Source organism: Propithecus coquereli, unplaced genomic scaffold (assembly GCF_000956105.1).
Source record: "Propithecus coquereli isolate 6110/MARCELLA unplaced genomic scaffold, Pcoq_1.0 Scaffold14, whole genome shotgun sequence".
Taxonomy (NCBI): Eukaryota; Metazoa; Chordata; class Mammalia; order Primates; family Indriidae; genus Propithecus; species Propithecus coquereli.
Genome location: NW_012138302.1, coordinates 1012645 through 1039404, shown reverse-complemented (window position 1 = coordinate 1039404; position 26760 = coordinate 1012645). Strand labels below are relative to the sequence as shown.

The following is a 26760-nucleotide window of genomic DNA, read 5'->3' as shown; positions in this document are numbered from 1 at the left end:
AGTGACACTGGCATTGCACTGCTGGCTTCTCCATGGCCAAGCCAGCTTTGAGTCTTTCCCTCTGCCCTGTGGTGCTGGATCCCAGCACGTCTTGTAGTTAAACTTGCTAGACAGTGCAGCCTTATAAAAATACTTCTTTCCCATATTCTCAGATGTTTTGTTTGATCTAATAGCATCTGTTGAAGGCCTGTTGCATTCACTGTTCCTAGTGAGCCCTAGAACAGCTAATGCAGGAGTAAAGACTGGACTGAGCTGTTGAGGCACTGGGAGTCTAGTTGAAAATATACAGTAAATATAGGAAACAAAAGTGAGATCACGATAACACGCCCTCACTGACACTGCGTGTAAGTCCCAAGAGGTCAGAAGCGACTTGAAATAGTGCAGGGGAGATTGCACAGGGGACTCGTGGCTCGCTGAGTGACGGGTGAGGAGAGGCTGAGGGGAAATTGGTGAGCGTTCTGAAATTGAGAAACAGCAGAAGGGGCTTGGAGCAAAACGTGCTTTGAGGCTATGTGTAGTGCCCAGTGGCAAAGGGTACCAGACTGCACTGAAACTACTAACCCTACAAGATGTAGGTCCTGTTGGCCTTTTCTTATTTTAGAATTTGCACAAGTGAGTCTATTCTCAACTAAATGCTGAAGACCTGTGGTCCCCAATCCCCCTACCAGTCTGTGGCCTGTTAGGAATGGGCCGCACAGCAGGAGGTGAGTGGCCGGCTAGGATCTAAGCTTCATCTGTATTTGCAGCCGCTCCCCAGCACTCGCGTCACCTCCCGAGCTCCACCTCCTGTCAGATCAGCAGTGGCATTAGATTCTCCATTATGGTGAGTTCTATATTTTTTCATTATATATTAGAACGTAATAACAATAGAAATAAAGTGAACAATAAATGTAATGCACTTGAATCATCCCGAAACCGTTCCCCTCACCCCTCCACCCCCCCACCCCCGTCAGTGGAAAAATTGTCTGCCTTGAAACTGGTCCCTGGTGCCAAAAAAGGTCGGGACCTCTGTTGAAGACTATTACAATAGATACTTTGCATATTCCCTAAACAGTTCTTCCTGTTCCTCCCCCCTTCCCCCACTACTTAAACAGTACTGGGCTTTGTGACTTTGTAAGATCAAATTTTAAGAAAAATCTGAAAAATGTGTGGTATGTGTTTATTTTCCTTTGTCATTGTCTTCAGAGAAGAAATTTATGTTTGATAGTTTGAGTGTGATAATTAGGGTTGAGATTACTAGTTTGCTACCCTAGTATCTTTCTTCCTTAGTAACATGCTTTTTAGATGGACACATTACCATGCAGAAAAATGACACTCCAGTAGCCAGTTTTGACTACTTAACTAAATTCTGGGCAATGACGTATAAGCAAAAAGACTCTATGGAACTTCTATGAAGTCTCCCTTAAAAAAAGAGAGAGTGAGGTAGATAGTCCTTTGCCCTTCTAGCCCCACCTTTCTCCCTTCCTGCTGCCTAGAACTCAGAGATGATGGATGGGGATTCAGCAGCTATTTTGGAATATGAGGACTGGGGTCTCTTCCAAGGTATGGTAGAACAGAGAGCTGGAAAAGGCCTGCATCCCTGATGATTCTGGGTACAGACCTGCATCCCTGTTCTAGGCCTACATGCTATAATACCAGATTTCCTTTAAGTGAGAGAGAGATAAACTGCTGCCTTGTTTAAGCCACTTTATTTATGCATTAATTTCATAAATATATACAGTATATATTCTTCAAGAGCAGGAACAATGTTTATGCCATATGGTCCATGGTGAGCGTTCAGCATTGAGGATGATGATGATGATGTTGACAATGATGATGAAATGAAAAGCAAGAAAACAACATGGCTTAAGTAACTGTGTATAATTGTTTTTCTTTTAAGATTCTGCTACTGATACCATTCAATCGCTTCGTATGCTGGTGTAACCAAGGAGGTTTACATTGTTTAATAAAATTTTTGATCAATTTAATATTAAAAGTTTTTCTTTTGTTTCGTTTTGAGGAGCAAGAATGCTGTATCATTCATAAGTGTCTTTAAGTTGGCTTCCACTGTGCTGTGAGGAATGTCTCTGAATGACCCGTCCTCACTGATGGAAAGACTGTTAGGTCTGGGGGCTTCACCATGACCCAGGATGGAAATGGTAGAATGATGTTGGGAAAGCTGTCCCTCCAAGAGTGAAGGAGCAGCCAGCCTCTCTGATGGATAGAACAGGAAACTCAAAAGCATATCATAATGCAAGTGGAAGAGCTGAAAAGGGAGATGATGATCAACTGACATGAATACAGAGAGAAAGAAAATGTCTGGCAACTCATGAAGCTGAAAGCTGGCAAGGTATTCTCAATATTCTCAAAGGTGAAATATTTTCCTTAAGTACCCTCTTTATCTACCTAAGCCTTCTGGAAAGATTGCAGATTGTTTTAACTCTTGTGTCTCTCAACGTCGGTGATTCTGTAAATCCAAGAGGAGATGTGAGGGGTGATCTCATCTGGCTACTGGAAACTGCTGCTTCTTAAGTTTCAAAGAGACTTTTTTTCTCCTTTTGCACCTGCCTTGGATTCTTTTACTATTTAAGTTCTGCAAGAACAAGCCCAGGAATTAACTGTTGGTCAAAAAAAAAAAAAAAAAAAATGAACAAAGGCACGTCAGCACTCTTAGAATGGGAGAAACGCCTAGTGAAATGAGCCACTTTATTTTTCTTGTATGATTTATCTTTGGGGCAGTTATGAGTAAAATACAGACATATTTGTGTGCAAACTAGGAAACAGGGCAGTGCATTCTTCACAGTTATTTGTTTCCTGTGTTTTAAGACACCCGTCTGCCTTCCCTATTCCATTATTTAGCACTTGGCTTCTTCCAAAAATCACCAGGAAAGAACTGGCAAGTGGCAGCAGGTGAGGCTAGCAGGGGCTTTGTTTTGACCTGGCTCCACCTTTCTCTTTGTTTTCTGTGACTTTTTTTTTTTTTTAATTTAAAGAAGGCCCTTTTATTTAAACTCTCATGGGTGCTAGGCATTGTGCAATAACTACTGACTGTATCTTTAAATTAAACAGAATGCACGGCAGTTTCATTTTCTCAGTGGCTTGTGGGAAGGCAGAGGAGGAGTGTGGGCTCTGGGGGCTGACAGACTGAGTTTTAATTCCATTTTCACTGCTTTACTAGTTGTGTGACTCTTTTCAGGTTTCTCAACCCTTCTGAGCTTTTTTTTCACATTCTGAAAAATTGGCATAAGAAAAATACCTCTCAGGGTGTTGTCTGGCACATAGTAGGTGCTCAACAACGGAAATATTCTCACCCCATCATAAAGTGACTAAATCAGACAGGGGGGCGTATAAACCTTGACCGACTCAACACCACAGTCTCATACACAATGTTTGTGTACACGTTTAAAATGACCTCTGCATAAGCTGATTCATTTAAATTTTCCTGCATCCCCTCTTTACCTGACTCCTGTCCTATAATCTGGCCTCAATATGAATTTATGAACTTTAAACCTTATTTTTTTTTATTTTTTAGATAATTTTTTGTTACTCATAGGCTAGAAGTTCTGAGGAAACTGGTCACAGGCCTCCTTTATGATGTCACAAAAGCAGATTTTTAAATAAGGAAGAATAATAAGAAATTATTTGTGGTTACTAACCTTTGGCACAAGTATAGCCTAAAGGAATTTTTCCAAAGGCAGCTTATTGATAGAGAGCCTAATTCCCTTCAAAACTATACAAAGTGGCTCTAAATGTCAGCTTACTTTCTGAAAGTTCTTTTTCTTTGGTACCTTGCTGAAGCTAACTGGGTTTCTTTGTGTTTTGAGAGATGTTATGTGATTTTTCTGCTAAAGACTCATTATGGATTTTGCATGTTTTTCATTTTTTAAAAAAGAAGATTCAGGTGTTAATAAAATTCATCTGGGAGGCTTTTTTCTAGTCTTGGGGGACAAATATGTTTTTACTTGGGCTACGTAATTTCTTGAGTGCTAAATAAGGTCTGGAAACCTCAGCATAAGTTTTGCTTTTCCAGGAAAAAATCGTGTTCATTAAAAAAAAAATAGAACCTGTACTGATGAAAAATAATAACATTATTTCTTTAGAACTATGTGTTGTAACATAATCTTTTGGGGACAGTGGAAAAACATGAGTACTTACCCACTTTTTTTCTTATTATGATAAAAGAGAAAGTTATCTAAATAATCACTCAGAAAAAAGTCCAATATAATTCTTTCACTTATAAATTCATAAAATCTTGCCACACTTTGCCCCACCCCTCAAGTACTACCGGTGTAAAAGTAATCATTATGGATGTGTTCATTTTTCTATAGGGGATTTAATTTTTAAATTGATCTTTAACACAAGACGGTGATTTATAACCCCAGGGCATTTGTGGCTTCCTTACTGATGATACTGTCTTGGATTTATTCACAGGAACTAATCCTCTTGAGTGACTCGAATGATTATTTTTATAGTTTTCTTTAAGAAATTCTTCCAGAATTCTTGTGAGATAGAAGTAGGGAAACTATTATCACTTTGCTGATAGAGAAGTTAACGTTTAGAGATTTGTTCAAGGTCAAAGAGAAAGTCATTGGCAGTGTCAAGAACTTGAATCTTAGTTTCCTCACTTATATTTCAGCTATGCCTCATGGACCTTAATAAGTTCTTGTACCCTTGGTTCTGTATTAACTTAAGGGTGTTGCATTTAGGGACCCTAGGAAAAATCTGTAAATCTAGAATGCTTATAAAATTATAAATTCTAAAAGCATTCACAATTATTTCTTTTTATCATTGCCTTTCAAAATGAAGCAGTCATAGGGCTTAATTCTATAACCCCTTTAGTGGTACCCATTTCATATAAGTTTCTTAGACTTAAATATTGAGTTTCTACAGTCTATCTATTATTTTGGCATGAGAATATCCTAGCAGATCTATACATCTGAATGCTCAATAAATGTGGTACCAAAGTAAATTATCTCTTATGTTATTTGTGGCTCTAACAATATTTAGTCAGTTTCGTTTCTCAGCAAACTTAAAAATTCATGCAAACTGAATTTATGCAAATCTATGTTTGTTGTTTGGCTGTGGTCAACTTCAGGAAGCAGAATGTTGTGTAACTGACACGTGGAATATGGTTTAAACTTGAAGTATTTTTATTCTTTTGAGAGAGGGTTTTGCTCTGTTGCCCAGGCTAGAGTGCAGTGGCATCATCTCAGCTGACTGTAGCCTCCCACTTCTAGGCTCAAGCCATCCTCCTGCCTCAGCCTCCTGAGTAGCTGGAACTATAGGTGTGCACCACCATGTCCAGCTAATTTTTAAATTTTATGTAGAGTCAGGGTTTCACTATTGCCCAGGCTGGTCTTGAACTTCTGCGCTCAAGCAACCCATCTCTGCTTCCCAAAGTGCTAGGATTACAGGTGTGAGCCACCACATCCGGCCTAAACTTGAAGTTTTATGCAGTGATGCAACATGCATAGTGCCATCTCCAATGATGTTTAAAGATGCAGCAGGGATATAAAAAGATGACACTGCAAATTCTCATAAACATCATGCATAATTCATGAAAAAATCAGTATATGTGTCTAATCATAGCAACGTATGCAAGTTTTTTGCAATCCTTTCTTTCCCTCTTTAATTTCATAACTTGCATCCTGAAAGAAAGAAAGGATTTGGATGGTCACTGCACACGCCAGGGAAAATCATGGAAAAAGAATGCCTGAAGATCACCTTAATTCAATAGAAGGCAACCATTAAAATGACATTTATAAAAACTAAACAGCAATGTGGAAAAATGAGTCTGACATAATGTTACATAAAGAAGTAGATACAAAGTTGAATGTATACGGACTGCAACTATGCAAAAAATTAAAACAATGCTTGCAATTATGCAAAAATGAGAGTATGCAAAATAAAGAGTCCTTGAGATCATGGGTGATACTTTCTCTGTTGTCCTAAATTGCTGGAGAAAGGTTTTGTATACTGAAAAGCATAATGTAACCAGTGAGAATGGACCTCAAGGGTGATTGTCAGCTCTTTAGCACTAACAGGTAAGGTTTAGGATGGAAGGCTGGAGCTCTGCTTTTAGGAAGATCACAAAAGGAATCACCAGGAGCTGGGAGGGGCAGAGTCCTGTCCTGTGAAAGTCCAGGGGGTGGCTGAATGTCAATTCTCAGAACACTTTTCCGGATGGGCATGCAGTGACACGGAGATCTGCCAGCAACTTGGGATACACTAGCTGTACTGAAGTTCAGCAGGGACTTCAGCCTGATAAGAAAGGTCAGCCCCTGTAGGGCAGCTGATGGAGTGACATTTTCAGAGCACAGCAATCTACTCCCATAACAGAAAGCTGCTCAACAAATGCTGAAGTGACAGACTTTCTGGTTTTGTGCCTGGTGTGGAATCTTTCAAATGTGGTGGGTACAGAGGTAATTCTAATATACAAAGTAAGGATTTAACTTATAAGTAGCACCTCTGATTTGAGGACTTGAAACACATGTGGCAACCCCAATTCAACACATGGTTTTATTGATTACCTTACAAGGTTCTCTAGTCACCCGCCGTTCAGGGTTATGTAGTGTCCCAACAGCCTTAGAAATGGGCATGTATTTAAGGATCGGGCAATTGCTTTTTTTTGCAGGTTTGCTTTTGGGTGTGTATGTTTATAGCTACGTATTCACACTTTCTCTCTCTCTCCCTCTCTCTCTCTCCCTCTCTCTCTCTCTCTCTCCCCCCTACACACACACACGCACACACAAATACTTTTTTTGGAGGAAAAATATATTTTCAAGTTTACCCTTCTCAATTTATTTATACTTTTCTTTATCATATATGGTATATCTTTCCTTTACAAACAGGAAGTCTTTTTCAGATTTTACCACGTTACATTATTTCCTAACACATTCAAGATTGTAACAGATCTCAGGGAAGTATGATGAAAGGAAGTTTTTAAACTGTGCACTCCCTTGACCCAGGGCTGCCTTACACTGCCACGCAGGCTGTGTACACACCTCCCTCCGGGCTTGTGCACTGCAGCAGCCCTGCATGAAATTCCGTATGCCTTGGTGTGCATTGCCAAATGGGGATGACAGTACCTACATCATGAAGTTGTGGGAGGCTTAAATGGGTAATATATAAAAAGTCTTTAGAACATAGTGTAGCACATAGTAAATGCTATATACATGTGTGTTGTTATCATTACTCTTTTAATAAAAGTGGTCTAAGATCAGATAAACTTAAGACAAAGATTGGGTAAAGAGCTTTACCTCGTGGTCGCCATCATTTACAGTTTCTTTTTTTAACAACCTGGGTCACGGGATTGATAACTGTGTAGGTTTGCCTTAATGAATGAATGAGGCTGGGCAGGAATATTTGCAAGGTTAGGGACATTCAGATGAAGGATTTAAGATACTTAACTTGTCTTAACTCTCTTTCTTTTGTAGGCCTAGAAAATAAAAGTTTAATGTCTTTACCAAACTATGAATGGTCCTTTCCTGACACCCCAAATTGGAATAATCTAAAACAGTGCTTCTTAACTGTGTGTAGGATTCTGCTGGAGGGCTTGTGAAAATGGATTCCTGGGCCTCACCCCCAGAGTCTGAAGCTCAGAGTATGAATTTCTTACTGGCTGCTCATTTAATCCTCTCAACGACTTCATGATGTAAGTACTGTCATCCCCGTTTGATAATGCACACCAAGGTGTAGGGAATTTCATGCAGGGCTGCTGCAGTGCACAAGCCTGGAGGCAGGTGTGTATACAGCCTGTGTGTGTGGCAGTGTATGGCAGCCCTGGGTCAAGGGAGTTCACAGTTTAGAAACTTCCTTTCATCGTACTTGCCTGAGATTTGTTACAATCTTGACTGTGTTAGGAAATAATGTAACATGGTAAAATCTGCTCCTCTATGAACCATTCTTTGAGCAAACAGGCTCTAAAACACATCTTTGGTAATTGTTCCCAAAGCTCAAGTCCCCTTCTGGCAATGCATTGAGCACTAGAGAGGCTCTATAACTTTTTCAAGAGTCTGACTAGGGAAGGAGGAAATAATGCACTTAAGAGTTCTTAGAGTTCTGAGGATGCCTGGAGTCCCTAGTTCCAGCTCTCCTGCGGCACTTGGTACCATAACTGTCTGGTGACAGTAGGTCCAACCACACTGTTGGCTTCTGAAGGGCCATGACTGTGATTATATTGTCTCTGTGTCCCAGCACCTAGCAAACACCACCCCCCCACAAAGGCTGTAAATAAGTTTGTGTAAAATAAATAAATGAAATAGGTTAGATCATTTCCATAAAATTATTTTTTTCAAAAGTATCAATTCTATCTTCCCCCTGGAGTTGTTTTAATTTAAAATGAAAGAAAATTTAATTTTGTCCATATAGTTTCTCTTAGAACCAGTTTCTAAAAACATGATTCCCTGTTTAGTGCTCTTCCCTGAAAACTGAAAGCTAAATGTCGTCATGGTTCCCTGACCTGGCTCTGCCATCTCTCCACTGCTCCTTTTCACTCCCCACGTGGGAGGAAGAACCTTGGGAAAAGGGCAGAATCCAGCTCAATTATTTTTGGAGCTACAAAAGGTATGAATGTGCTAAATGTAACTATAAATTTTCCCCCACAACCATGCCCAGAATATACATAGAAAAATTATTTACATAGCAAATTTCTCAAATCAATAGATTCTCAGATTTTTCTATGTTTCTTCATTTATTGCCTCTTCTTTTGGGGGGCAGACTTTGCTTTTGTTTGTTTAGTTCTTTCTCATCACCCCTTGCCCCCTGGTTTATAGGGTTGAAGAAGTCTGTTTGTCCACAGAGCCAAGCGGGACTTCTCTCCCTCTCTGCTCTCTTACCATTTGGATTCTCCAAGCTGCCAGCCTCAATCAGAACTATGAGGCTTCCCTCTAATCTATACCCTCTACTCCTAGCAGATAGATCAAAATATTTGTGATGTATGTTATATACACAACCCAGGCAGAAGGAAGAGCAAAGGCACAGGCATGAAGGGAGGAAGAGCATCACGCACTCGGGATGCTTCAAGATGCTGGGTATGAACGTGGCATGAAGTTGGGGTGGCATTAGACAAGGATGATGGGATAATCACGAGCTGCACCGCTATGCATGGACTGTAAGCCCAATTGAGAATTTTTTGCATTGTATTTGGGAGACAGAGTAGAAGCAACAATTCTCTTCATGTCTTGGGTGCCCACTGCTATGCCAAGTAGTGTTGAGGTCCATGGGGCATTGCTACTACTGTTCATAAAAGTCCTGACCCCAAGGATATGATTTTAAATCAGATTCCTTGGAGTCTGAATGGAAGTGTAAAATTGCTCATTCATTTAGGGCAAAACAAATTGCTTCCTTTTTTAAAAAAATGCAAAATTGCCAAAGTTTTACAACTTCAAGTTAAAAGTTTAAAAATATCTAACTCTGTTTATGAGCTTCAATTTATTTCATCCTGTACTAAAAAATTTGATTAACAAAATCCATCAACTGATGCACCATCACTAATTTTTTCAGGGACTGCTTTCGTAGTTCATAAAAATTAATGTGTCAATTTTGGGAGCACACTTAAAAGTTTAAAGATAGAAGCTGAGAATGTAGGGAAGTGATAATTGGACAACCCTTGACTGGGAGAAAACTACTTCTATGCATAGAGTTTTTCTACAACAAAAATTCATTAATTATTCACGAATTATACAAATGAGATAATTTCATCAGAAAAAAGTGATGAATGAATGTTTTTTTCTATTCAGAACAGCCAGCACAAAGCCGAGATGGTACATTCTCTCACCATTTCTTTAATAAGTCTCTTATTCATATATTTCAAGAATGAGATCATTTGGCAAAAAAATACTATGATGAGGAATAAATAACAATTGTATTGGATGATCATTTGTGTGTGTATGTGTGTGTTTTCTAGATCACAAGATAGGAAGGAAGTGGGTCCCACTCTGATTGGTGGTAGACCATGTGAAAAATTAATTACTAAAAATGGAAATGACAGACTTATAGAGTTGTTTTGGAGAACAGGAAGGAAGCAATGGAGCATTAAACAAAAAGTGGGTTTGCAAGAACTGCATTTCTGTCAAACCTTATATATGCAGTGTCAGAATAACAGACACATTCCAGAGGCAGGGATCAGAGAGTGGTGCTGAGGAAAGAAGAAAAGATGTGTACTGCAAAGTCTGGATGGGAGAGAACTATTAATAAAAGCGCAACCCTAGCAATGACAAGGTCAGGGCAATGGCAGAACACAGGTGTCTAGGTCCAAAGTCAGAAGAGAACGAAGGCAAGTTTACTCTCTAAACTCTCCCTGCTCTTTAAATATTAAAAAAAAAGACATTCTGTGTGGTCTGCCTATTCCTTTGCTATTTTTATCATAAATGATAAAATTGAATTTGTAACATAAATCATTTTAGTACAAATATTTCCACTCACAACTGGTTTTCCAAGCCCTTATGACAATAGATGCTGATCAGTCAGCAATCACTGAGTTCACCTGCAGCATTCATTAGACGAAAGCACTGGCAGCTCACTTCGAAATGGATGGTCTTGGAAGCTAGAAGCTGAACTACAGATACGGTTCATACTCTCCATGGCCAATTGAGGGGGAATGATAAACCGAACCAAGTGAAAAGCCCTGAGACATGAGCTGTAGAAAAACCATCCGCATCAACATGCAGGACACACTGTTAATCTCAGGGTTGTTTAGGAGATTTCGAAGTCCACTTTGAAAATCTCTAATAACTGTACCCTGATGGGCACTGGGAAGTTGTCACAAAGTTTGTGAGGACATTTCTATGAAGAATTAGGAAGTATCTCATATAAACATCATTCAATAAAAATCTATCAGACAAATAGACTTTTAGTTGTGCATTTGAAATACATGCTTTACTCAAGTGAATATTCTGGCCTGATTAATACGCTCAGCTTATCAACATGAGACACTTTAGAAGGACAGATAGGAAGCCTCATAATTTAGGAAGGTGGTTATAGGGGTAGATGGATGAACTCAACACTGGAGGCTGCAGACCTGAGTTCTAATATTGCCTACAATGTAAAATAACATGAGGAGCACAGTCAGGCTACCTCCCTTCTCTTAGACTCACTTAACTTATTTTTTTTTTTGAGACAGAGTCTCACTCTGTTGCCCAGGCTAGAGTGCCGTGGCATCAGCCTAGCTCACATCAATCTCAAACTCCTGGGCTCAAGCGATCCTCCTGCCTCAGCCTCCCAGGTAGCTGGGACTACAGGCATGTGCCACCATGTCCGGCTAATTTTTTCTATATATTTTTAGTTGTCCGATTAATTTCTTTCTATTTTTAGTAGAGACGGGGTCTCGCTCTTGCTCAGGCTGGTCTCGAACTCCTGAGCTCAAACAGTCCACCCGCCTTGGCCTCCCAGAGTGCTAGGATTACAGGCGTGAGCCACCATGCCCGGCCTTCGCTTAACTTATTTTGATTGGACCAAGACCAATATAATTACACTTCTTAGCAGCAGCACCCACTCATCAGACAAAGCTTGTCTGTACACCAGAATGGCACAAAGATACCTCTACCCTATTAAGGTGGCTGGGAATGGGTTCTATGGAGCATAATTTTTAAAACCACTGGATTAGATTATCTTCTGAAATTCCTCCCAGCTCTAATGTCTACGGTCCTCATACTGATCATATGAACCTATTTAAAAAAAAGAAAACAGTGAAAACACTGCAATACACCTTCCACAATGAAAGGTTGAATGGGTTTCTTTTCAAGTTGTCTTCCAAATGGCTGAGTCTACTTTTAAGTACTACTGTCTCTGACTGTTACTTTTATACATCACATCATTTTTACACTCAGGATGTCAGCTCATGTCATTTCAATTACGCATTTATTTTCTCACTGACTAAACATTGTGCCAGCACTTTTCCCTATTAGATTGAAAAGAAAAAATATGCAGGCTATTTGAAAATGACTTGGCATCTATACATTTTTCAAACCTGAAAGTCCATTTTTTTCTTTTATGTTGCATGTAATGAAAATAGGTTGTACATTAATATCTTAAAGCAAAACTATTTGTTGAACTTGAGGTGGTAACTCACGGTCTCTCTCTTGGTGATTACAATTTGTAACTGAGCCATGGGAGTTGCATCACTGTCTGGAAAACTGGGGAAGATGGACTGGCAGAGGAAAACAGGGTGCTTGCTTGCTGTTCAACAATGCTGGCACCTTGTTTACTCACGGAGGTGCTAGCTTGGCAAGAGTAGAAGGCAGTAAAAGACAGTCCCCAGTAAGTGGAAACATCAGCAATAACTTCTCATAAATATTTGCTCTACTCATTTTATCAAATGTTTTTTTTTTCTTTTTTTTCCTTTTTTCTACATTTTAGGTTAACTAGTTCCCTTTGGAGGTATCTGAATTTCCTGGGGGATTTAAGGCCAGTTAGTTGTCAATTATGCCTCAGGTCCCTTATTTTCAGATCAACAATTGGTGAGGTTAGTTTTCAAGGGGAAAAGTGTAAACCAGGGGAGAAACAGAAGAGGAGAGGAGAGACTCGCCCAGGCCCATGTCAACATCCTACTCTACTTTGACCTGAGAGTCTCATGAGCATAATAGGTCACAAACTGGAACCCCAAGGGCTGTGTACAGACCCAGACTGTTTTGTTTGATTGCATACTGTTTACAAAATTTTAAAACTCATTGCATACATTTAAAAATCAGAAGATTAATTGCTTTTCTTGAAAAGTTAGTACTGTGGTGACGCTGAGCTCATTTCCAACAAGATGGCAATGAACTGGAATAAGTAGGTGGGGCCAGCTCACACCGGTTAGCCACTGCCCCCCTCACTCTCTATTCTTCTTACACCCACAGTCTACCACTCTCATTTCTGTACCTGGCTGATTGGAAGAAGCATTTGCATGCATGACCCCAGAATAGACTTTATCGTTTAAAATCATTATAATTCTGTCCTCCCAAAATCTAAGGGGATCTTATAGGTAATAAATCTAAGAGTATTACTATCAACTCCCACTGCCCAATCTCCTCATTACCTTCCACTTATAAAGCACTTATTACATGCCATGGATTTTGCTAAGTATTTATATACAGGAACTCATTTATTTCTCCCAACTTCTTTATGTAGTAGAAATTATTTTCTTCATTTTATAGCAGAGCAGTCTAAGGCTCAGAGAGGCTGGTTAATTTTCTCAAACTAATACAGTTACTACCTGGCCATAGCCTGTTTTCACTCAAACTTCTGACTGTAAAGGCCCTGCTCTTAACCACGTTGTAAGAGTGACACGCACATATTCTGTGTATATATATCCACAATGCCAAGCACATGGCATGTCAGAGGAGCTGGCACCACTGAAAATGCACCAGAGTATCTGACAGCATCCCACAGCGGGCATGCAGGATGCCTAATAGTAAACCAGTGGAAATAACCAAGTGAAATGTCATGATACAACAACCATCTCCAGCTCAGGAAGTGTGAGTTACCGGTGGAAAGTGTATCAGATAAAACAGGTGTATCAGATAATCCAGGTGGCCCTGGATTCTAGACCTGGTTCTGACCAAAGGAGGCTAAGGTGGACACATGGCTCTTCAAGGGAGCATCCCCATTTGAGCCTCACAACAGACATCTGAGCCTGACAGTATTATTCCACTGTACAGGTGAAGAAATGGCAGAGAACTTAACTTGCTTACTCCAAAGTTTTCTGCTTAGTAAGTGGTGAAGCCAAGACTAGAAACTACGATGATGGATTCCTACTTCAGCTCTCTTGCCTGCCTCTGTGTCATTCTATGAAGAGTAACACTCTGTATTTTCCAGCCTTATACCTCCAGACTTCAGTAACCTGCCAGAAGATTCTGAAATTAAGATATTAGGTTTGCCCTTTGTGTTTTTCCTAGAGTCAGGCAATGCTTACGGGAATCAGTACACTAAATTGAAATGCATGAAGTTAAACAAACAAAAAATAAACTCACCATTGTGGGTTTACAAGAAAAATACAAAGTAAGAAACTTTGCATTACTGTGATTTCCCCCTCCATTATCAATAACTCAGAATTATTTTTATATTATTTGCTACAAATAGGGAATACTTAGCAATAAAATACAGAGTGATTATGCTTTCAGTCCAGTCATTTTTCCATTTAACTTAATGGAAAACTGTCCCCCTTCCTTGTACAATATTTATTGGTGATAGCTTTGCAGGCAAGATGGGATTGATTGGACTGCTGAATCTTTGTTTACCCCAATGATGATTTCAGACAGATAGCAAATTTGAGTAGCTTCAGTTTCTCTTATCCCAAATAAATTTGGCTTGTCTTCATTCAACCATTTCTCATCCATCACCGTTTCCTGAGAAAAACGCTAACGAGCTTACGTCTGCTGTGAGTGCCATCAGGGCAACCACAACTGCATAATGTGCTCTGTCTCAGAGTATGCCGTTTCGGAATCTCCAGCTGCTTCCTTTTTGCAACTCTAGAGGAGGTTTCTGTTCTTGCTGACCAAGTACAGAGTTCCAAGAAGGTACTCGGGGAGAGTGTTGCACATGACACCATGAGAAGGGGTCTCATACTTTATAAGTCACCTTAGAGGTAAAAGGGATCTGAATGATATTTAAATTAAGTGACCACATTGACATGGCCAAGAAAGCACTGCCCAGAGGTGCTGAGTGTGACAACAAGGCAAGGACATGTATCATCCTCATCCTTTTTACTATTTAGGTGTGTGAAACTCAAGCCAGCGGCTTAGGTGGTGGTAGGACCCCATCATCCATTAGCACTGGATGGAAGCTGGTTATCTTTTCCACCGATCTGTTTTTCTCATTCTTCCATTTGTTTTTCATGTTGGCCTACATTTTCCTCTTTAGGACCCATTTCTACAATGAGTACTGGGGCAGAACTGCTATCCTATTCAAATGTTATGTGTTATTGGAGATACAAGGGGGAGGCTCTACTGTGTTTCTTCTTGTTTAGAATAAGATCACAGAAGTTCTAGTTTTCACTGCTTTCTGCTCTGGCTTCCCTTGCGAGTTGAAAAAGAGACTCTAAGAAAGGCTGTAGGCTAAGAAGAGCGTGTGTTGTCTCTTTCCAGGGCACTTCTCATGCCTGATGGAGGCCCTCCTTGAGGAGGTGGTGAGAGGAAAGGCAAGTGTTGTCAACAACCACCTTTTAGCTCTCATTTTGTATTCATTTGCTTTGAAGGGCTTTTCTCTCTGGACAAAGCCGTAGGGGCCACGAGGGAAGTAAACAGTTAAGGAGTGTTTGTGGAAAAGTTTATCCCTGTGAGGGTTCAATGAATAAATGTTAGCCAATTATGATAATTTCTAGTAGATGATTATTTTACATAATTGGAAATTAGAACACAGGAAGCAAATCAGCTTCTTAACCCATTTGGAGGATGACCAGCAGTGGACGATGGTGCAGAGCCACGTGGGGTGACAGAAGGAGCATTGGACTGGACGTCCGGAGGAAGCGCTGCCTTCCAGTGCTCTCTGAACTTCATTCACCTTTCTAGAGCTCAAGGTTCCTGTTTGCTAAATTGGGGGTGAGGAGAGATGGGGGCGGTGGAGTGGTGGTGACTAGCTGACTGAAATGACATAAATGATTTATACTTTATAAAGAACTTTTACATATTTTATCTCAGAGAAACTCTAGGAGGTGGGAAGAGCAGAGTATTATTTTACAAATAAGGAAACTGAGCTCAGACAAGTTCAAGATCATAAGGTTCCCACATGGAATTCAGCCAGACTGCAAACCTGAGCCTTTAAAGGCATGTTTGGTTGTAAATGCCTGGGGTTTTCTTGTTTTTAGCATCATTATGTTGAATGCCTATGAATTATAGTTTTTAGATTTCCAGGTAATGCTCAGTTAAATTTATCACAACTCACATATAATTGTTTTCTCCTTTAGAACTGCATTAGTTATTTTCTCTGACCCAGTGGTTCACAGCAGCTGAGGATACAGAAATGCAAAATTTCAGGCCCCTACCCAGACCTACAGAATCAGAAACCTAGGGCTGGGGTCGGGGGAGGGGCGCGGGAGGAGTCTGTGTTATAACAAGCCCTCCTGGGGATGCTGAGGAAGCTGAAGCCTGAAAACTACTGCTCTGACCTACCTACACTTGTTCCCCTGTAACTGGCTCACATTCGACATCTCCCTGCCTAATCGCATTGAAGGCTGTGCCGTCGCAACTGAGTCCTATAACCAACTAGATCCACAACACACTGTTAAACCCATTTCTGCAATGCTTGAACCTGTAATTGTATCCTTCATATAACCAAAATATATACTTTTGTTAGTTTTTGTTACCTCCTTTAAGTCTACTTGGAATTTGAAAACATTTTATAAAAAATACCTATCTGGGTCCAGTCTATCATAAGCCTTGGGTTGTTGACTCTGATTAAAAATAACCATGTAAAATAGAATGAATTTATTATTTATTTAAAGTAGTTAATGTTTTTAATTCCTTACTCAAGGTACTTGGCCATCTACTCCCTCATTCCTACCCTGAAATAGCAGTAACTTCAGAAGGAAATTCATGTGTCTGTAAAACCTAAACAAGAACATCCCCTCCTCCAATCAGGAAAGAACATTTTCATAAATAATAAAAAGTATCCAAAATATATATATTTGAAATTTCTCTTTTATTATTTATTTTAGAAAGCCAAACGTAGCATTCACTAATTATATTAGCCTCAAATGTTCGGCATTTAAAGGCATTAAGATTTTAATCCAATATATTCCCTTTGATTACCGTCCTATGATTAAAGTTTGAAAACTCTGGAGATTTCTGGTGGAAAATATGGTCTCTGATCCCAATATGCTACATTTATATTTAAATGACTATTATGTGTGTGTGCACATATATATAACACATATATGTATGTGTGTATAATGTGGCATCTTATTACTTTAGGACATCAGCACTAATTTAAGAATTCTCTGGAATGTTTTTATAAACATCCCCCCCAAATTTTGCCAATCAATAAAATTTCACAGAGTAGCACAATATTGCTTTTCCAGAATAGAACCATACACATTTCCAAAATTTACTTTTTTTCATGTAGAAATAATACAGAAATCATCTTTTACTCCCTTGAATGAAGGCAGCCAGGGAGAACAAATCCACATTTGCTGTGCTACTTCTGTTATTAATTTGCTTACATATGCAAGATTGTAGGATTTCCGTATAAGTACAAGACTTGTAAATCATACGACTGATAAAATGGCATATCGCTCGCACAGCATTTGTAGAATGTCAGCTTCTGAATGATGGATTTAACGAGATTAGGAGACTTCTGCCCATCACAGCACTCTAATCATTTTATTTATCTTCTTTAGGTTTTCTTTTGGCACCATTTACTGAAAAAGCTATTTGTAATTGCATGAAGATAGACTAACTAATTTCTACTGTGTTTCTGAAAGATACAGGAAAAATAACTTGAATATAACGATTCTTGACAAAATAACATATAGTGCCATAGAGTTTTAATTTTATGAAACACATATAATACATATATATTCATAATTTCATCATATATATCTCATAAGTAAGATGAAGCCATATTCCATTTCTGGAAAACAAATGTATTATATATACACACACACCCCCACACACAAACACACTTAATTTGTTGATCTCTTAAATGTAGGAATAACTTTTCATAGTTTTATAAAGACTAATTGCAGTGTTTCCCAAATATTTTAGTTTGAGGTATCAACATTTTCATTGTTTCAACCTAGGATTTGCTCACAACATCAACACCAAATAAACTTCCCCAAAAAGGAAGGACTACCCTTACTGCCAACAGCAAACACCAAAGCCAACTCATATTCATAATTACTCATCTTACAAAACATTTTGACATGAATAACTCAACAAAGCTGAGTCACTGCCAAGTGGTACCCACTTGTGCAATGGCACTGAAAGAAACGTGATAACTACAGAGGTAAAGGATGACTCCAAGCAAACTGAATCCACCTTCATTTGATCCAGGTAACAAAAGGGCCATTTTCTGAAGAAGCAGAAAAGTTGGTTCTTTTTTCTTTAAGGTTCACTTAATGGTTAATAAAATGTGTCACAATAATATAAATTTTGTGAAAGCTAGCATGAGGAAAAAGAACAATGACTTCTTTGGGTTTTCCACTCCAAAGATTTCAAAATATAATTTTGTAGTTTTCTAAACACCATAATTCAGTTAAAACACAAAGATTTAGACAAAAAAAGGGAGAGAATAGAAGCTTTAAGTAGGAAGATATCAAAGAAGAACAAAGTAAGAATTTACTTTCTAGATGGTTACGGAAAAAGAATAAAAAAATAATTTTTCATTTTAATGGGAAAAATGTACACATATGTGTGTTCTCATAATTGTATTTTACTAGTTCACTCGCCAGGTGAATCTAGTACCTTAATCAGAATCCCAGTCTACAGGCAGGATCAGTGTGAGGCGTAGCTTGCATGCCTCATGTAATTAATCTGGCATAGCTAAAATAATAGTTAGTAGCCCGGCAGAGCATTTGGGCTCCAGCCACACTTACCTTATTAACTAAACGGACAATTTGGCATTGATCGCAGAGATGCAGGGACAAATCCTCACATCCCCTACCTCGTTTTACTCAGCACCAGGAGAATAATGATAAGGCTAGAAAAACTTGGAGGTAGTTTGCATATCTTACAATATATTGCAAGATCAGAATATTCTGCACCTCCGTGGAGATGCTTTGCTTGGCCAGTTTTTCCAGAAGACCACTTCGGTTACCTCGATAATTCGAGGCCTAACAAGGAAGTCTCTAAATCAATTGCTTTTGGTAGCTAGCTTCTGATGATCATTTTCCTTTTTGTCGGAAATATACACAATGGCTCTTTTAATGTAATCATTAAATGATGCAAAACAAACTGCACGAGTAGGAAATTGTCCAAATTCAGCTTGCCTTTCTATAAATTACTGTCTTTTTTCTAATCTCATCTGCTCCGATCCCCTTGAATTATTTCTCTATTTACACCTGAGCTTATATCACTCTCAGCTGCAGTGCCACTCATATATTAAAGAGATGTGCAGTTATCTTGTCTCCCTGATCGTCGACAAAGATGTTAAGGGCTAATGCCGATTCAGCGGCACGGGCTGGACACTTTCCATTACCTGGTGTGTCATTGTTTATGGTCCATTAAGCAGTTTTCATTTCACCTTATGGGCCCATATAAAATCCACGTTAGAGAGCTTTCTTAAATTACAGGCTGTATTACAGACTATTAAATAGCTTCTTCTTGTTTTTAAAATCATATCTATATTTACGGCAGACAATCTGAGAAATTAAATTGGGCAATATATATCTTTTAAAGTTCTCAGTTTTTTAAAGTCTTTTACCCCCCCTTTAAATCATACTCATTGTTTTACAAGATAGATCAATGATAGTATTTCTCATTTTCAAAGTAAGATACTTTCTTGTTCTTGTTTAAATTTTTTTCCCAACCAAATTATCATTGTTGTTTTGACTCGTTTTATCAAGTGGAGCCTTTAATTTTCCAAAAGTTCTCTTATCTTGTTCTAGCTTTATTTTTCATCATTCTTATATACAGAACGCACATGTTGGCATCATGCATCAGTCAGTGGATCAGAGGCAGCATATGGAGAGGCTTAGCTGCTCTCAAAAATCTACCTTGTTATGCAGGCGTCAGTTAGACAGGTGCCAGGGAAGGGATGAACACCCAAAAGGCTTTAGCTGCCAAAAATCTACAGTACAACAATAGAAAATGTACGTAAGTATTCACTTACCTGCTTTTGATCAACAATTATTTCGAGGTCTTCATCACTGCTTAGTTTTCCATATCCTTGTTCTTTACTTTTCTTGTGAAAGAATAATTTTAAATGATCATTTAGTTTCTATCCATTAATAATCTTAATTCCCACTTAATACTACTAAAGATAAAAGTCTTTACTTAGCCTTGTTTACTAGTCATAAAACATCATTCTTTATGTCAATCACTCATGTACACAGCAAATATTTTTATTGTTACACTACTGGCTTATAATTATTCATTATTTCTGCATAGTCTTGGCCCTTCTGCCTTTAATCTTTTTCTCAGTATTCTTATGTTTCTCTTTTGAGTTCTGTAGTTTCAGAAAAGATTCTGTAACACATTGAGATAAATAAGCAATTCCTTGAAGAGTCCCAGCACATTTTTCTTAAAGACAAAACTTCATTATTCTTAAGACTTTAACTGTTAAATGTTTTGTTTTAATGCCTTATATAATTTTAAGAATAAAAGAAGTATTACACAACTCAGACAACAAATCTTTTGGTTTTCCACATTTGCTTATAAATCGGATGAATGGTAACATTGGAAAAACCAACTCAGAAATAATCTTTGAAAGATAAATAATTTTCATAACTAGGTAGTTTGAAAAGTTCGAAGACTTTAGATCATTTTAAGAGTACATTAAAAATGCACTTTATTGGCATTTTGTCATATTTTTTGTCCCAATGACCACTCCCCATCTATTTTGTCCATAGAGAAATCTATACCATAAGTTCTGAAGTTAGAAAAGGACATAGATCATGGCAGTCATTTTACAGTTGTGCTCCAGGAGAAAGATAATATGTTTGAGTCTTTTTTTTCTCCCAATGCAAGAGCTGATGGGAATACTAGAAATGTCATGTTCCCTTTTCATACCAGTAACAAATGGAAAATAAAGTTCACTACATAGCTATAGTCCAAGGTTATTTATTTATTTAAAAAATGCTCTCATTATTAACTACATCAACTTGAGTTAAAGAAATTAAAAATATTTGTTATGCTTGCATCTACCGTGTCATATTAGGATTCCCATCTCATTGGGGGAACAAATATATCATTCAGTGAATATGATATAACTCTTCACACTGTGCGCACAATGCTTATCTGTTTTTTTTCCTATACCATTTCAAAAACCAGATTTACACATTTCCTCTATAAAACCATACCTATTTTTTTACTATAATAAAGACATTTCTGAATCTTCAAGTATTAGTAAGCATAAATAAAACCCCAATTCTCATTCATATATTAATGAACTTAGTCACTTAGAACAGATGGCCACAGTCTTTCTCTCTATTATTATTCTTGTCCTCACTTGAGGTTCCATTTCAAGATTGATGGAAAACAAAAAGAACAAGTTTGGTTTCAATCAGGCTAACTTCCTTCCTGTCACTTTGCTCTTGTATTCTATTAGTCCACTGATTGCCATAATATATTGTCCAGAAACCCTCTAATGTAAAACATTTAGAAATGCCTTTCCAAATATTGATCAGTATACGTACCAAGTAGCTCATTTGCATGACTCGATTTCTGGACAAAAGGGCATTGAGTAGAGATGGAATGTGGGTCCTTCCATCCATTTCACTGTCAGACATCCCAGAATTCTTTGCACCAGCAGCAGTGGCTTCATTGCCAGAACTTGCTGACCAGAGAACCACAGATCTTGGCCAGCAACAGTATTAATAATGCACGACAATAATTGAAGTATTCCTGAATCATTGTCTTGACTTTGTAAACACTGTGAAATTTTTGGCTAGCACAAAAAGTCATTGAAATGAAAATTTCTTTTTCTAACTAATTTTTATCCATGCACTTTTATGTTCTCTGACTGCTATTCCTGTTTAATATTTAAAAAAATACTTTGATTATTGATATAATTAATCCCATGCATATGGACTACTCCGCCTCCTTGTCACAAAAGCTCTTTATTTTTCCTTTTTTATCCCCCACCTCAGACTTTTTTGACAATCACTGCTAACAGAAATAATAGACAACTCACTGCTAATAGATACAATAATGTCAGCACTCATAGAACATAAATCAAGATTGCAACTTCTGCTAGTACCAAATGCCACCTCCCCAATATAATTCCAACTCATCTGATTTAGTAGTAAATTTTCCTGGGAGGTGGCTAGGTCAGGGAAGGAAATTATGTCCCCAACTACTCTAAACAGAAGTTGGAATTCTCCAAGAGTGGGAGGAGGCATTTAGAGCTCTGATTTTGTACTTAAGCTCCTAGTCTCCAAACAACACATAACAGTACACAGATCCAGAGCCTTACAGTTTTACTCTAGAATTAAGCAATATTTTCTAGTTCACCCCATCATCCCGGGGAGATTAATCCTTTTCTAAATCATAACGGTATCCGCTCACTTACTGCTTATGTCTAGTGCGAGCATAATCCTCTTTCAAGCACTCAGCTTCCCACTTTGACTGCTTAGATCAGCCAGCCCAGGCAGGGCTCTTCAGCTCTCCTCCCTCCTCCCAGCCGGGGATCCCTGTCTTCTATCTATGCACTTTTGTCAAGCACAAAAAGCAAGTCCATAGCTTCTGCGTGGTCTTTCACATTAGCCAAAGCACTGAACTAGAAGGAAAAAGAAAGCTAATCTCTCCACCGTCCAAGTGTGAGGGGGCAGGGCTTCTGTGGGAGGAGAAGAGAGAGGCCAACACGCTCCTATGCTCCTCCCACCTTCAGTGGCAGACACTGGAGCTGAGGATTTCCACTGAGGCAAGGAGGTTGGGCCCCTCTCCACCCCAGCCTCAGCATGCTGCCCTTATGGCCGATGTGGTGCATGTTCCCCTAAGTGCAGCTGAGGAGGCAGCATTCGTGCAATGGAGCTAAAATGGTGAGCCACGAAGGTGGAAGAAGCGAGGGGAGAGAGAAAGGAAACAGTCTTCATTTGCTGACAATGCCTGTGAGAAGCTTCCAGCTCAGGACAGGGGTCCAATCTCTGAAACCCCAAACACAGGTTCTTCCATCTTTCCACCCTATTCTGAACCCTTTCCGGCTAATCTGAAGGAGAACTATCTAGTTCTTCGTTAGTGCTGATAACTTTTTTAACACTATTGAATTAGATATTCCTGAATTAGATCTGTAGTTTTCTCAAGAACGTTGAGCCTAACTGGTAACTTTCCCTCTCTGCAGACTTCCAGCAAACCTCCTTAACCCCATCTACCTCCTGATTCATACCCTTTTGTTCTCTCTGCTACAAAAGTAAAACAGAAAGGTGGGTTTATTCACTTAAATTACATAAACTTCTATTAAACTTGGAAACTCTACAGGAAAACAACATAATGGGCACAGGTACAGAATGTATTATATAGGAACATTTTGCAAGTAAGTAACACAACAACAAAATCTGATGGGATAGAGACCTGAAAAATGAAGTAACATGTTCAGAATGAGTTTATTAAAAGGTAAGAGTTTTACTTCGGAAGGTACTAATTGTGTATAAATTGAATTGAAAGGATTCTTCATACTCATTAGAAATGGAATATATAAAGAAAATTTTGAAAAGGAAAAGGAACACTTGATTTAGCTAATTGTATAAATTAGCCCCAATTGCCTAACTACAGATGTCAAAATAAGTGTAAAGGTTTGTATATAAATATTTCAAAAATTTATTTCATTAATACTGCTGTGAATGATACATAGTAGGCATGAATTAATTGAAGCACATGTAAAATGCAGAATATATAATATAGCTGCAAGAAGAAAAGACCTTCCTACCATCTTCTTCATGGTTGTCAGGATTCAATTCCTATCCTCTCATTTTCCCTATCTTCAGTCTCTTCTCCACCACCTTCCTTCCCACAGCCTGCAAAATTGCTCAGATTTTCCCTGTCCTAAAAGGTGATTTCCTCATATCTGCTTTTCCCTGGAGACTTTTCTCCAATCCCTCTCTTAAGTACCAATAAGAAGAAGGGCTGAGAAAGAAGATAAGGTACTAAGAAGATACTTGCTGAATTTGTGGTGTCTTTGGAAAGTTCATCCAAGTGGAAAGATCCAGTCAGTCATGTGGATACAGGGGTCTTTATCTAAGAAGAGATAGGGGCAGGTATATGGTTTGCTGGGGATAATTGAAATTGCAGGAGTGGATGAAGTCATTAAAGAAAATGTAGAGCAAGAAGAGACAAGGACTAAGGCCAGGGTCATGGAGAATGGTTGCATTTAAAGAATGGGCAAAGGGAAACTCAGGAATGGATGACGAGGAGGAATGGTTATAGAGCAGGAGGAGGACCAGTGAAACACAGTCAAAGGAAAAAGGGTTCTAGACAGTGTCAAATGCTGATGAAAGGATAAATAAGGATATGATCTGCAAACACTCACTGTATTTGGCATTTTGGAAGTCAACAATTTGGAACAGAAGAAGTGGTAAAGAGGGAAGCCAGGTTAAAGTAAATTATTGAATACATCGGTGGTAAAGGCGTGAAGATAGTGAGAAAAGACTGATTAATATTTTCCCTTAGGCAAGCTCGAATGAAATGGGAAAGCAGGAGCGAGAATGCTAGTCGAAAGATAAAGGATATAGGGAATGAATACTGGGAAAGTTATAGTTTCCCCCCTTACGACTGAGCATATTTATAGTTCAAGAAGAAGGAACTAGTTAAAAAAAAGTGAAAATGTAGATACTAGAGAATAAGGGAGGGATAAATCATTGAGCAAGAAAGTAAGAGCCAAGACCCTTTGGAGAAACACTGTTTCTCTTTTAAAATTTACAATTATGTGCTGTATATTCGTAGGAGAAAATCTGGAAGAATATATACCAAATAATAAAAGTCCTTTCTCTGGGAGATAGAATTATGTGTGATCTATGCTTTTCTCTTTATACTTGGGAGAGCTTTTTGAAATGAGTCTTTTATAATTAAAAAATAGGAAACAAAATGTGATTGCTTGAGAGATCCACAAAATTGCCATTGAAAAGACTCATTTAACAACAACTTTGCAAAAAAAAAAAGACTGGGTCAGGGGTAAAGCCCTGATGTTTCTGGAAATAAAGGCTTTTTTTTTTCAAATGTAGAGATTTATGCTATATTTATTGCTTGTGTCCCTCGTGGCAAGTGTGGTAGATGGTAGACTGAGTGTTTTGTTTATTGCATTTAATATACCCCTTTCCTCTTGACTCTCCCTTATAACATTAAGCTTCTCAGTTCTTTGACAATATTTTGGTCCCATGTTCCTTCTCTTTTTAAGGATTCACAATGTCAGCACAGCCACAAACACCACTGCCCTGAGAGCCAAAGAGACAACGAAAAGAGAAACAGGGAATGAGGACGGAGTTTCTCCCAAAAGGCCTGGAAGAAGAGCTTGAGAGTTTCCTCCTTTTTAGGACATCAGCCCAGATAGACCTTTTAAATAGAAAGCGATTGCCTTATCAGTTAAAAAAACAATTTTCAGATTTTTAATTTGTCTCATGGATGGGGGAAATGAGGTTTCTGAAGGGAAAACATCATCGTTACAGAGAATTGTTTGTAGAGGGGCTTGTTAAGTCTGGCACTTTTAAGAATGATCCTTGTCTTTTTAAGAGATAGGCACAGGATTTATTTTCCCTCTCCAATTGCGATCATGTTATGGTAAAACACAATAGCCACAGGGCTCACTTTTTAAATTTTGGGTCAAGCATGGGCAATCAAACTCAGCTCTGAATGCACACTGCTGGGGCAGAAAAGGAACATAAGGACAACAAATATGTTGCAGCATTTTAAATTATTTTAAGTCATATGCATAAGTCTGGATATTTAATAAATTTTCTGTTTAAAGGCTAAATCTAATTGGGAAAATAGGTATTCCAATTACTTACTAGTTGGATAATAAAATGGCAGTGATCCACAATACAATTTTTTTTCTGTCTCAGCTACTTGAATCAGAACACAATACAATTTTTACTATACTCTGGCAGTTCCTCCTTAATGGTGGTTTTTCTATTTTTGGGGTACTTCTTGGTCTGTAAAGTAATAATCTGAAGAGTTTATAATGCTTCTTTAGTATATTTTCTATTTTCCAAGATTTCTAAAAGTAAGAATTCTCCAACATAGATATCCATTAAGATTACTCAATCTCATGCCATTGTGCAGTGAGAGACATTTTCTTAAATACACAAATTCAATTTTAGGTATGTACCTTCTTATATGTCATTTTCAGTACTTCATCATGAAAAGTTTCAAACATACTGCAAAGTTAAAAGAATTTTACAGCAAACCCCTGTATATTTAACCACCTAGGTTCTACCACTAACTTTTTATTATACTTGCTTTTTTTCGTATTTATCCATCTATCTGCTTTGATATATTTTTAAAGTATAGTATATACTTTACATTTCTACATATTCTTTTCTCCAAGTTTTATTTTATTTAATCTACTTTTAAAAACTCAGAAAAACAATATCATTTTTTCAATAAGCTTCTAAAATGAGAGCACTGCAAGTTCAGGACTTATTCCCCTATAGAAAATAGTTGGTTTTATTTGAAAAACAAATAAGTGAATTACATTTCTAGCATTAAGTGCTAGTGATAGGTCCTATCACTAGGACTAGGGAAGAGGATTTCTGATCAAAGGGCTGGGATTTTTATAGTTCCCAGTCTAAAACAAGTGATCAAACAGCTCAACTTTTGGGCACAAATCTATGGTGCAACAGGCAGTTCAGGTTGATATTAATTACCATGTCCTCAGTTTTATAACCTTTGATCATCAGTGTTTCTTGTATCTATGAAAAACAGTAAACAACCTCATCTTACTGAGAAGTATTCACTTCTGGTACATGCAGCAACAGTAGCAAGCACCAGGACAGGGCTAGGACAGCGAGTGGCTTCTCAGAGGGGTTACACATGCTTCAGGGAATGGTATTTGGGTGGCATATTGAGATCAAGTAGGCAGAAAACAAAAATTAAACTTGAAATTTCAATTATGTCAGATTCAGCAATGTTCCACATTACTTTGAGGACAATAAGTAATTCTTCTTAACTCCCCCTCATCCTCAAAACCAAATTCAAAGAAAAAAAACAAACAAAAAAA

The 26760-nt window shown here is 38.3% G+C and overlaps 1 protein-coding gene across 10 annotated transcripts in view; it reads right to left on the bottom strand.

Moving 5' to 3' along the window:
* The window catches only part of PEX5L (peroxisomal biogenesis factor 5-like), a 216942-nt gene that overhangs the window by 140441 nt on the left and 49741 nt on the right, over positions 1 to 26760 (bottom strand). For 2 of the 10 annotated variants that reach the window (XM_012639371.1, XM_012639373.1), the window contains exons 1-2: positions 22126 to 22325; positions 19726 to 19797 (exon numbers count right to left, since the gene is read on the bottom strand). The exons of 3 other annotated variants lie outside the window; for them this stretch is intronic. Coding sequence is in view for 3 of the 7 variants with exons in the window: in XM_012639368.1 (XP_012494822.1) it covers positions 19726 to 19797; positions 21251 to 21343 (165 nt within the window). In the remaining 4 variants the exon portion in view is untranslated. Of the gene's footprint in view, positions 1 to 19725; positions 19798 to 21250; positions 21344 to 22125; positions 22335 to 26760 lie in introns of those variants that run through there. 5 more of the 10 variants (XM_012639365.1, XM_012639370.1, XM_012639375.1 and 2 more) reach the window with 4 other exon arrangements.